Source organism: Fundulus heteroclitus, unplaced genomic scaffold (genome assembly GCF_011125445.2).
Source record: "Fundulus heteroclitus isolate FHET01 unplaced genomic scaffold, MU-UCD_Fhet_4.1 scaffold_38, whole genome shotgun sequence".
Lineage (NCBI taxonomy): Eukaryota > Metazoa > Chordata > Actinopteri > Cyprinodontiformes > Fundulidae > Fundulus > Fundulus heteroclitus.
Window position 1 is genome coordinate 3,227,595 of NW_023396792.1, and position 12,260 is coordinate 3,239,854.

Sequence of the window (12,260 nt, forward strand, 5' to 3'; positions counted from 1 at the left end):
TTTATGGAATAGGTTAGATTTTATTGTAGTTTGATTTTATTTATGTTTCCAGTTCAGTTCTGTCTCTTCCCAGCTATCTGCCAGCTCACTCAATCTGTCACTCCCCAAACACCAGTTACCAGCCAATCAGATCTGCTCACCTGTCAACCTCCAGTCACTAGCCAATCAGTTCAGTTCAGTTTCCACCTGTCACTTGTAATTAGTCTTCACTCCCGTTCACCTGCTCACTCCCCTATATAGTCCTGCTACAAACATCTGCAAACTGCCAGATCATTAACGAGCCCACGGTGAGTTTTGTTTCCAGCGTTCCTTTCTTGATTGACCTGTTGATGCTAACCTGAGAGCCTTTTTGATTCTGAGCCAGCCTGTTCCCTGATCTGTTTTTCCTGCCCTGTCTGACTGATTTACCGGTTTACCGACCTGTTTCTGTCCCATGGTTATCCGAGCTTGCTTTGCCCTGTCTGTACCTCTGCCTATTTTGGACTGCTTTTTGTGTACCGGATTTTGGACTGCCCTTTTGACTATTAAACCCGCCTGTCCCTGTTTCGTTATTAAAATCCTGTTTTTTGCCTATACCTCGCTTGTTTGGTTTGAATACTGGGTTTGCCTGATTCTAGTTCATAACAAGAATGACAGGACAATAAGTTAGGATGTTTGGAAGTACAAGGCGAGATCCGTTACCTTTGCAGTACATTACATGAAGTACATGTAGGAAATATAGGACACACACACACACAGACAGACAGATATTAAAACAGTTTCCAATTAAATGAAATTGATCATTTAATGAGATTAATGCTTTATTTGTCAGAAAAGTCTTTTGGTAGAGAGCACAAAGCTGCATTGTCGAGTGGCTAGCACTGTTGTATCACAACTCCGAAATCAATATTTTACACATGCTATGGTCTTCTATGTGGAATTTGCATATGCTTCTCTTGCAGCCATGAGTTTTCTGCAGGTGTTCTGCTATTGCAGGAGTAAGCAGAGTTTGTGGAACATCGACTCCTTTTCTTTTCACATGACCTGTCTTGGCATTTCAGGCATGCCATAGAGAGGCTTGTTGCATCATACAAAAAGGATGTCTTGAGATGGAATCCTAATTAAATAATTGACTTTATTCATTCAAGACCACATCTGGGATGAAAGTAGGCAGGCCACGTTTATGGAATAAGAACCAATGTTTGCATGACCTACATCAATTTTGATTATTTTTATCGGTTTATAGGTGGATGAGTGTTTGGGATTAAGTGGTAATTTCACCTGAAGTTGCAGAGTTGTTAGAGTGATAACAAAGTAAGCCTGCAACACTTAGTGCCCGAGAGCAGCAAACAGCAGGTAACCTCCACTCCTGAAGGCTGTAGCAGCCCCAGACGAAAGGACACCAGGCACTGCTGCCAAACATCCTTAAACAGAGGTGAGTTGGAAGTGAATCACAACAACAGCAGCCCTCAGGGTAAAGAGGCACAGGGAAAAATGCAGGGAATCAAGCCCCCTGACCCAGTCCCCCGATGCATGCCAAACATGGATCTGGTCACCCTAGTAGCCAGGCACCTGCACAAGCCCCTGCAGCAAGACCGCCCCGCACTGAGGAGAACATCGCTAAAGCCCGCTACCCACAACAGCAGCAGAGGGAACTGAAAAGGCCCAAGGAAGGGAGAGTATAAGGCCATGCCACCAGATGAGTTATAACTCAGGGATGGCACGAGGATGGGGGTGTATGTCTTGCTTTTATTGCACTCCTGTTCACAGTAGTGTGTATGCATTGGGATCACGGCTGTAGGATTCACAGGGTTCTCCTGCATACTGGCAGGAGATCCATTACTTTTACCATGACATAATATCTTATAAAATGTTAGTTTTATATTTAAAGGTTCAATAAGTGAAATTTCATTATTTTAGATAGAACTAACTAAATAATAGTGATGGGAAGAACTAAAAATGTAATATTTCAGATGGACTATGGCAGGGGTCACCAACCTTTTTCAAACTCAGAGCTACTTCATCAGTACTGTGTCATACGAAGGGCTACCTGCACCGACTTTTGACCTACAAGAGTCCAAGCTCACCTTAACTTTACGTAATATAAATGTTTTTAATGCTTTTGTCATTTTTAAATCTATGTAAATACAAGTATGACTAAAATAAAAAAGCATTTAAGATACAGCTCACTGGAGAGTTGTGCTATTTCTTTGAACAGGCTTGAGGGCAGCACATATGGTCCTGGGGGGCTACCTGGTGCCCGCTGGCACTATGTTGGTGACGCCATCGTCAGAGCAGCGCAATGTTGGAGCAACATGGCAGAGAGCACCCCCAGCAGATCAAAAATGTTCTCTTGCAATATATAGTTAAGAGTTACTTACTTCTTCACTAGAAATGTTCCTCCTAAAGGTATTGCTGTTTTGCAGTGTTTTTATCCTTTACAAATATGGGCAAAGGAGGGGTGAGAGGGGAAAGAAAGGGCCGGAGTGCAGCTAGAGTGGAGGTAGAGAGAAGCACGGCTTGTCATACATTTTGTTTTGGTCTACAGACCGTGCTCCAGCACCACCTAGTGGTGAAACATCAGTCATTGGGCCTTTAAGGATCAACTGCTTTGAGTGGCCCCAAATCTAAGACCATTTTGGCTGCTCCCTTATTCAGGGTGTGCCACAGCAAGTCATTACAACTTACACAAAGACTTGACTTGAGTTTTTAAAGCTGGATGCCCTTCCTAATGCAGGAGGAACATTAGCTGAATTACTGAAAAAATAAGGTATGCCATTAGTTTCACTTTTAGTTTCAAGCAACCAGCACTCCGAGGTGGATCAGTCTGCATTAGTGCAAAGCAGATTAACTCATGTTAGATTAGGATTATTGCTGCAATATTTACGTTTCGTTGCATTGATTCTGTAGCAGTGTTGCATATATAACATGCAGTGTTCTTAACGTGTCCAAAAACATCAGCAGCAGCCTGGTTTATTTGATAATCAGACTGTGTGTTTTAGTGTCTAATAAATGTATATAACATAAGTGGTATATTTTTAATGACTTTGTGTATTCCTGAAACACATGGCAGATAGTGTGAGCACATGCTGGACAGGCAAATTGGCTAGGGTTTACCCTAGCTCTTTCTCGATGACTGATGGGATAGACTCCAGGGGATGATGACCTTAAAAACTGATTATGTCTATTTGTCTAGTCTGAGTTGGGTAAATAAATTCACAGCTTATAAGAACACATCTTTTCTTTTTGTTCTACATTTAGCACAAAGATGAGCTTCTTAAGTCATTCATTTCCAGCTTCTAAATTTAGCTGAAAGAAGCTGCTGAGACACACATGAACTGCTGCGACAGATCTAATAACTTTTATTTCATCAATAATTAAGATGTCCTAATGTGTGGGGAATTGAAAAATAAGAGTGATGCGCCGTTTTGCCTCATAACAAATCACAATAAAGCATAGTTCATTACGCTAGTAATGGCTGGTTGCTACCGCTCATCAGTCTTTCAGGACTGATATCCCGCTGAAGCTCCGCCGGAGTTACACTGAAGTTGCACAAAAAGCAGGTTTCATACATAATTGTGCAGTCGTGAAATGGATTCAGCAGCTTAGGATTGTAAATCTAGCTGAAATGTTTTCTCTGAAGATAATGAGCAAAGTTAATGGTGAGTGAAAAAAAATTAACATGTTATTTTGCTCAGATCGATCTTGCCTGAAGTCATTTATGACCCAGGAACAAAGCAGACTTTCTTTGTGCACATCACCACTGTTTTAGAATCATAGCTTGAAAAATATGGAAAGCAAAAGGTATTTTTTTCAATGATTAGGTTCACAACAATGGGTTCTTTTATGAATTACTACCATTTTATAACTGTGTGATTGGGCTCATGGGAGTCTAACCTGAAATGTGCTGTCTTCATTTCCATAAACTGAACACTGCGTTCATGCATTTTGTCATCCATCACTGTTAAAGCATTTTTTCTTGCACAACAGATGGCAGAACGGCATGGTTACAGGTCTCACACTTGCTGTTTAGTTTGCGCTGCACCACTTGCTTGGCAGCTTCTCACTGCAGAACTACACCATAGCAAAACTTGGGTCTGAAACATCCAGCAGGTACTGGCTCTTCCTCTGCAATCAAACCCACGGCCCACTGGCAGTTTGTTAGAAAACAGTGTGACTGGAGCTCCAGCCTGAAGTTTGGCTTTGCTAGTTTTGGCTGATATCAACCCAGGTTTGTGTACCCTCCAGCTTTCATTAGCTGGTCTTGCAACAGCATCTTGCAAGATATCCAACAGTGGCTGGAACGTCTCTGCACACCTGAGGCTGCTGAATAAATCCACATTAGATTACTGCTCTCACAGCAAAGCAGCAAAGTACAATGTTGAAATTGGAAGCAAGTTTCATGGTTGTTCCTGGCAAATGTTGCATTGAAAAAAAAAAAAAATCTAACAATGTTTTGAATGGGATAAACACGACATGCTTCACATTGTTTCACAGATCAGTCTATTTTTAATCAGGATAAAGTGCTAAAGTTGAAGTGCGACCTCGCCATCTCACTTTCAATTAGTCAAACAAATGACTGCTTAAAGAAAACCTGAAACAACTTGAAAGACGTGCATTCGAAGCACTGGTTGCCTTATCTAGTCTGTTCTAGTGCAGAAACATAACACTGAAACAAAGAGGAGTCGCACCATCTGGACATATATAATGCTTACTCTACTATGACGCAACATATAATCCTTTTAACTAATGTGATTAAATTCATATTTTATTTTCTTGCAAATAACAATGGAACATCAATTAAAGAGATAATAATTAAAAGGTATAAAACTAAGTAGCAGTATAAATGATTAAACATAAAAAAGAATAAACTTAATAAAAAAGCATATTGAAAACAATAAATATATATATATATATATATATATATATATATATATATATATATATATATATATATATATATATATATATATATATATAGTGTGTGCACACACTATAAATGTATTGCTTCTTCTAAATTTTATGTAAGTTGTTTTTGTTCTTAAACTGAAAAAAAAAACTCCATGTATTTGTATCTATAATCAAAACCTGCATACTCAAAGGACTATACTCCTCAATAAAGTAACAAACTCAGGACGTTCCGTACCATTGCTACCTCTGCAGAGACATTCCTACACAGCAATTTTTTTCCCTCTCTCTTTGAAGATCTTATCGCTAAACCTTTTACAAGTAAGTTTAAAGATGGAATCATCAGTCATCTGGACAGATAGTCTAATAAGTGAGCCGCCCTCCTTTAGCCTCTCTCCAAATTCAACACCTACACTGGTGAGGAGTTCTCAAGTCACAGCCTGGGACATTATCCAATTAAGAAGGAATCAGTTGGGTCAATTTGCCATTCTCTACTTGATGGCTACAAGTTCTCCTGCATGCTAATGTCTCCTGGAGGTGATCTGTGACAATGGCAGGTGACTAATGTAAACCAGAGGTTGACTGAGAGGTTAGCTGTGAATTTCAACAGCATCAGGGGTCAACAGCCCGACGACATTTAGAGAGGAGCGGTGGTTGAAATTATAGCAGCAGGCCTGTCGGACACAGTGTGACAAAGCGCTCAAACATTCAGAGTGAAATGCCATCAGCAAAATGTTGCAGTGTCACTTGGGACTCTGAAGAAGCTGAAGACGACGACTCTCCAGCTCGTTATGGAATAAAATATGAATGTTTATTGCTCGTGATGTGGTAATCCATCTGTGCTGGAAGGAGTAAGGGACGGGGGAACTTTTAGATTCTCACATTTACATTTTTTAATAGACATCTTAAACTTTCTGGTCAATAACAGCCCGAGGGAGTGCTACCACGCTTATTCCAGGGTGTTAAATTAACAAAATTGATTTAAACTCAGTTTCAGGAGCCTCCAGGACATGCCACATTTTGCTCTATTGACTTTGGCAAACAGTATTTCCCACGTTGATAATCTCATTGCTTGTTGCAAGCAGCAGAGTCAATTAAAAAGAAGCATAAAACTCAGAAATGACTTCGGCACTCAGTCCTTACCTTTTTTTTTAAAATCGGCGTTCTGCCTTTATAATATATTCCAGCAGAACAAACCACCAGCTTAACCTTTCACATGTAAATACAGGTAGATTTTTTTCCCATATACATGGCACAATGTAGTGACATATTTTCTACTTTCCAGGATACACTGACTTCATTTCTGAGCCAACACTCTGTACAAGACATGCAGTGAATGCAGAGGGAAGAATTAGGCTTAGAAATGAAGGCAAGGCTCATTGCAAACACCTCATCACCTTGCTGGATAGTTACGTGCCTCAGGGCAAATTTCCTTTACCTGACTCCGCCAGATAGATTTGCTCCGCATATCCATCTGGAAACCTTCCGTTGAAGTAATTTTGGGAAGGGGCGAAAATACTGGTTAGCTGATTGGCCTATGTTGGTGATAGACGGGCCAAATAAACCAATCAGATTCGTCGTCGCTCGTAACAGAGCAACGACGAAAACACAACCACAAGCCAAGCTACTCTTGCTGCTGCAGGTAAAGGCTCGTTAGCTCAGCAGAGAAATACTCTGTAATTCCGATAAAACTTGCTCGATAGCCACGCTAACGCTAGTTTCATCGGCTGAAGCCGCCATGTTGTTTAGACTGAACTGACGCGCTTCCCGTTGCGTCACACCTCAACCCGCCTCAAAGCCAACGCTGATTGGACGTTCGTTTGGTGAACGGCTCCAAATTTTCTTTAACGGAGAGTATCCAGACTGATCTGCGAGTGAAACCTTGAAAACTCGCGAGATCAGGATGGTCTCACGAGGCTAAAATTTCCTGGCTCTGCAGCTAATTAGTGTTATTCATCCATCGGCTCAACCCAGCAAACACGTCCCCCTAATTAACATTAAAAGAGCCTGGAGGCCATCAGAGGAGCAGCGGACATCATAGATCTCTCCAAACGTGTACACACTGATTTCTGAATTATCTGGGTGTTCCTAAATTTGCGCTCTTCAACCTGGACTTTTTTAGACAAGTGAATGGTTTAAATGAAATCATTTACAGGCAAAATATCTATGATTAGGCAATAAAGTGAATATTTTTGCTTTGAATATGAGGCTAGTGTCTTCTCTTGGGGGACATTAGGACCATGACAGCTGCTTGAGAACTTCTTCAACTAGAAGCTGTTGTTTTAAGACAAATGCATCAAAGGAACTCCAAGACAAAGCTGCTCTGTCCATTATTAAACCATAAGAATAACTTAAAAAGTTAGTTTAGTGTACTGAATGGAGGGATTTTATTTAAAAATGCTGTGCCTTAAACTTCATTGTATTTTTTTTAAACTAATTTTTATGCATAAATAGGCAAATCATTTTAAAAAAAGTAATACAAATCTGAAAAGTGGGCATGTATCCACAAACACAATCCAGTGTAATAAGTACCGGCAGACGTCACCTGAACTGAAAATCTATTTATTTTCCACCTATTTAAAATTTAATCTCAGTATAAATACACCTGCCCTGCAGTGATCCAGGGATTAGGCGAGAGACCACTATTAGTCCTGAACTTCCCATAACTGGTCTCTCTGCAAGAGTGCCAAGACGTTTCGATTGTTAAAAGGTCAAATGTATTCGCCTCAGCAGCTTGCCACAAACCTTGTGAAAGCAAACATATATATAAAAAGGTGCTAGAGACAGATGAAGTTAAAAATAAAAATTTCTGGTCGGCGTGCTGGGAAACAAAAAAATCTCCCTGAACACAACACCCCCATCAGAAACATAGGGGCATCATACTGTGGGACACTTTTCTTCAGGGGACAGAGAGGCTAGAGCTGAATACAGGAGCACCAGGAGAAGGAAAGCCAGTTGTGGACTTTGGCAGAGGTTCACCTTCAAGCAGGACAACAACTCACACGGCTAGACTCACAACAGAATCAATAAAATCATGAGTTTTGATGCCTCCAGTCAAAGTCCACACCTAAAACTACTAGAGACATTTTAGCAACAACACAGATTAATATTATTTAGATGCGGTTCATCCAATAAAACTGGGCTTAATATATTTTAGAAAGAGCAATGGGTAATATCTTCAGTCTCTAGACATCCACATGTGGTAAAAAGAAACACAAAACTATCAAAACAGGATCATAATACATACTGCACACTTAAGATTCTTATTTTATGAATAACTTGAACACCCCTGTATCTTTTTCTACTTTAAAGATATTTGCTACTTTGAGCTGGCATTTCTAAAAACAAATACCAATAAAAAACAGAACTTTTTATGTAAAGTGATAGCATTTCAAGGGGTCTCGATACTTTTCCAAGATGCCGTATACCAGGTTCAGAGCAGGTTTATTTTTTAATGGACATTCGCGCGAAGACTTTCCTCTATCTTGACAGTGTGTCACTGGATGTTTGTGAAAACCTGGCAAAGAGCTCTGCATTATTTTGTTGCCACAATCAAAAATGTGCAAACAAACTTTTGTTGCTTTAAAGCTTAAGGCAGCAAGGTGCTCTTTATGTGCTCCAACTTTGTAAAAGTTTTTCCAAACTTCTGTGGACAGCTCACTAGTGTCAGTCATGATAACACTACTGTCATCCCTCAACAGCTCAACTCCTGGGAGATTTCAGAGCGAGACATCAATTACATGTGAGACACATGCTTGTCTCTGTGGGTATCAGGGATTATTGTGAGGAGGGGAGGACTGAGGTGCAGACACACAACAGAAATTGCCAGATAAAAACTGAAAGAACTTCAATGTTGACTTATCGAACACAAATACAGCCAATATCCTCACGAAGCCCCCCACCCCCCATAAACAAGCCATGAAGATAAAAAAAAGTAAATAAGCATCAAATACACAGCACACGTACTAATGTCAAAATATATATCATAACAACTTTCACTTTGGCACACAACATTTTCTAATTGCTAAATAGATTATAGCTGCCAGTTCAAATATATTGAGCCAAAATTAAAACATGAGTAAATGCATTCCAGAAAATGTTCAAAACCCCTGTATTTTTTTTCCTGTTACAATATTGGCAAAAGAATCTCAACTGCTGATTCTTTCTAAACAGTACTGTATTTTTCAGACTATAAGGTGCACTTAAAATCCTTAAATTTTCTCGAAAATTGATGGTGCCTTATATATTATTACTGACGGATTTTATGTGGTACAATGTGATCAAAATCTGTTAAAATGTGCAAGTACGACTTTGGTAAGCAACAAAGCCGCTCCGCTCAATGGATATTCTGAGCATTACGGCACACTGTGTCACTACCTGACCGGACCCGTGAGCTGTCTACAAGACTGCCTGATTGTAATGCCGAAACTAGAAGTGCATTCATGTAAAGACCCCCACATACTTGGGCGTAGTTCATTCTGCGGAGGTCCACGTGTACTCAAGGTGTACTCAAGGCGGACTCGAGTACACCTCAAGAGCTCAATTTTTCCGACCGCCTATGCGGTGTCACACTGTTGACTTCTCGTGGACAAGAAGTCTTTACATCTAACTGTTTTATATGTGACACCGAGCTTGATACACTGAGCTGCTCCAAGCAGGCGGTCGCAAGGACGCGGGGCATCACAGTCCCTCTCTGTTCTCACTGACAGGTGGGAGCCTGCTGGAAAAGAAAGTCAGCACTGCTCATAGTATGTTCATTTATTTCAGCAAGTCAGTTCACATTATATAGATTAATTACACATGTATTGCTGTTTTCAAGCCTTTATATCTGTTAACTACATTAATTTCCCCCTCACAGTTAATGAAAAGAAAACATTTAAGATTAGAATATTACATCAGACCAATAAAAAAAGGTTTTAATATAAAAATGTGAGTCAGAAGGGTCAGAAAAATCTGGATTAATTGTAATCTATATTGTAATCACATTGTTTAACATTACCACAATTCCATGTTTTCCTAATATTGTGCAGACCTAGTCCAAGAAATAGCTCCAGTTCCTGTTGTCAAACAAAGATAATAAGTACATTTATTGCCATTATTGGTTCTATGGGCCTCATTTTAATACCACAGTTAATATTTTGGAAAAGGCATACAATATATAAATAACCTTATCCATCGAGTAAACTATTTTTCAATTATCTTTAATACAAATATTGCTCTGAGAGGGATTCCAAATGCACAGTACTGTTAAAGGTTATTGGTTTGTTTTATTCGCTTAGTTTTCAGTTTTAATACAATAAAAAAATATTCTGCCATTTTAAATGGGTGGCTAACAACTATAATACTGTTTTTAAAAGCTATGATCCTGATCCTGAGTGCACAGTGTAAACACACCCAACACAGTGAATGCGCTGATATGTGTGCTGTTTATCAGTTTTTATCTTGGTGGCTTTGGAAGTATGTGCAGGTTGAGTAACAGTATATAAACAGGCTGTTATCTTATAGCAGCTTATAGACCGGTACTGAAGAATTCAGAGTATCTTCTCCATGACAGACTCACGCACACTGCTTCCACATGCTGATAAAGCCAAAGCTGCAAAGTGCCTGTCACACCTGCATTTTAAACTCAGCTAAAGCTTTAAAATATAACCTTGAAGATGGGGATTAGCTGTCAACTGTGAGTTTCTTGGTGAAATGAGAGTTTTTTTTCTTTTTTACCGTTATTGCTGTTGTCGTCCACCAGGATTATCTCCTTAAGAAGGTGTGACGGTGTCCTGTTGATGGCAGAGTGGATGGATCGCAGGATGACTGACAAGGCTTCATTCACAAATATGAACACAATGCTCACTTGAGGGAGGTTCAGAGGATAAGTGATGTTTCTGCACCTAAAAGAGGATGGATAAAAATCCTGGTAAGAAAAGCCTCAAGTACTCAAACAAAAAATTAAATGCATTTTTGTTCATAAATATGATTGTAGTTTCAGGTTTCAAATCAGCCCAGCTATTTTGTTGCTTTGGATCAAGAGATTATATTTATTTTTCTATATATAACACAAAACACCCTGTATTTAAACTATTATTATCCTACTACACTAGTGCTGTATGCTGTATTGATGGGTCAGAATAGGTGGAAAAAAATATTGATACTGAGCTCTAGAGTGAAATTTGTTCTGCTTAAGGTCTTTCTTTTGTTTTCTGCCAATATTGTCTTGGTATTATTCTTGGTATTTATAGATTTTCCATCCACCCGTCCATCCATTTGTTTTCATTTTTAGCAGGTATATAATATTTGCTTAATAATATTTTTCCTTACAGCTGTAAACTATAGGGGCAAAGTCATTCTATACTTTAAACTGTACAGAGTGAATTGTGGTATAATTGGGACATCTAATTTATTCCCATCTAGCTTGTTAAATGTCACAGTGCTGTTCATTATTCTCCTCCTAAGCTCTCTGTTCGATTTACACAATGCCATGGCTGTGTCACTTAAAAGGTGAAATAAAGATGCAAACTATGTGTGATTAACGTCTCCCCCTGCAACAGTTTTGGATGTGCATAGAGCTAGTATTATTGCCGATAAATGGTCTATGGGGATTCCAGCGCAGTGACGAGAATGCCCTAAAGGTCCTTGAGCTATGTAAACTTTCATATGAGGGTATAATCTAACCTGCTCTTGTATGAATTGTGGTGAAAACTGTAGTAGTATCAACAGTTTTTACTTTGTATGTATGAGCTTGGCGCTTTAAGTCCAGGATTTAATCAAAAGTCGGATTTCAACAGTAAGAATGTTCTTCAGGGACAAGGGAGTTCTGGAGAGTCCATGTAATAAAAACCTTAATTTCCACATCAGGAACTAGGATCTAAACAAAACACCAGGGACTTTAATCTTGCCACAGAGCCGAAAGCTCTGCTAGCCCTTTGTCATTATGGCTGTACTTGACAAAGCCATATTGTGTTGAATTTTCTTCCTGGAAACTGTAACTATAGCTAAGTATGGAGAGGAGATTTCATCAGTATGGAAAACATGAGCAAAACTCAAACGGTATCCCAATATTACAACAAAAAAGATAAGTGTACAAATATTAATCACAATAGGATTGCTAACATTACCAAAGAAAAATATGATTTCTACCACAGCTAATATAATATCGGGTATTTCTATAGTACTTAATATTGTTATTTTCATGCACATATTTATTTCTATGCACATCAAAAACCTTGTGAGAAAACATAAGTGAATGAGTTTGCAGTTGCTCTGTTCTTAATCAGTTTATGTCTATATTGAGAAGATCAAGATTCAATTCAGTGAACGATCTAAATTTCAAAAAGATTATTAAAAAAAATGACAATGTGCATTAATGACATGCTTATAAA

General features: G+C 39.1%; 1 protein-coding gene across 2 annotated transcripts in view; it reads right to left on the minus strand.

Moving 5' to 3' along the window:
- galnt18b (UDP-N-acetyl-alpha-D-galactosamine:polypeptide N-acetylgalactosaminyltransferase 18b) overlaps positions 1–12,260 on the minus strand; it is a 136,999-nt gene that overhangs the window by 44,760 nt on the left and 79,979 nt on the right. For both annotated transcript variants that reach the window (XR_002428774.2, XM_021321774.2), the window contains exon 3: positions 10,606–10,772. Coding sequence is in view for 1 of the 2 variants with exons in the window: in XM_021321774.2 (XP_021177449.2) it covers positions 10,606–10,772 (167 nt within the window). In the remaining variant the exon portion in view is untranslated. The remainder of the gene's footprint in view (positions 1–10,605; positions 10,773–12,260) is intronic.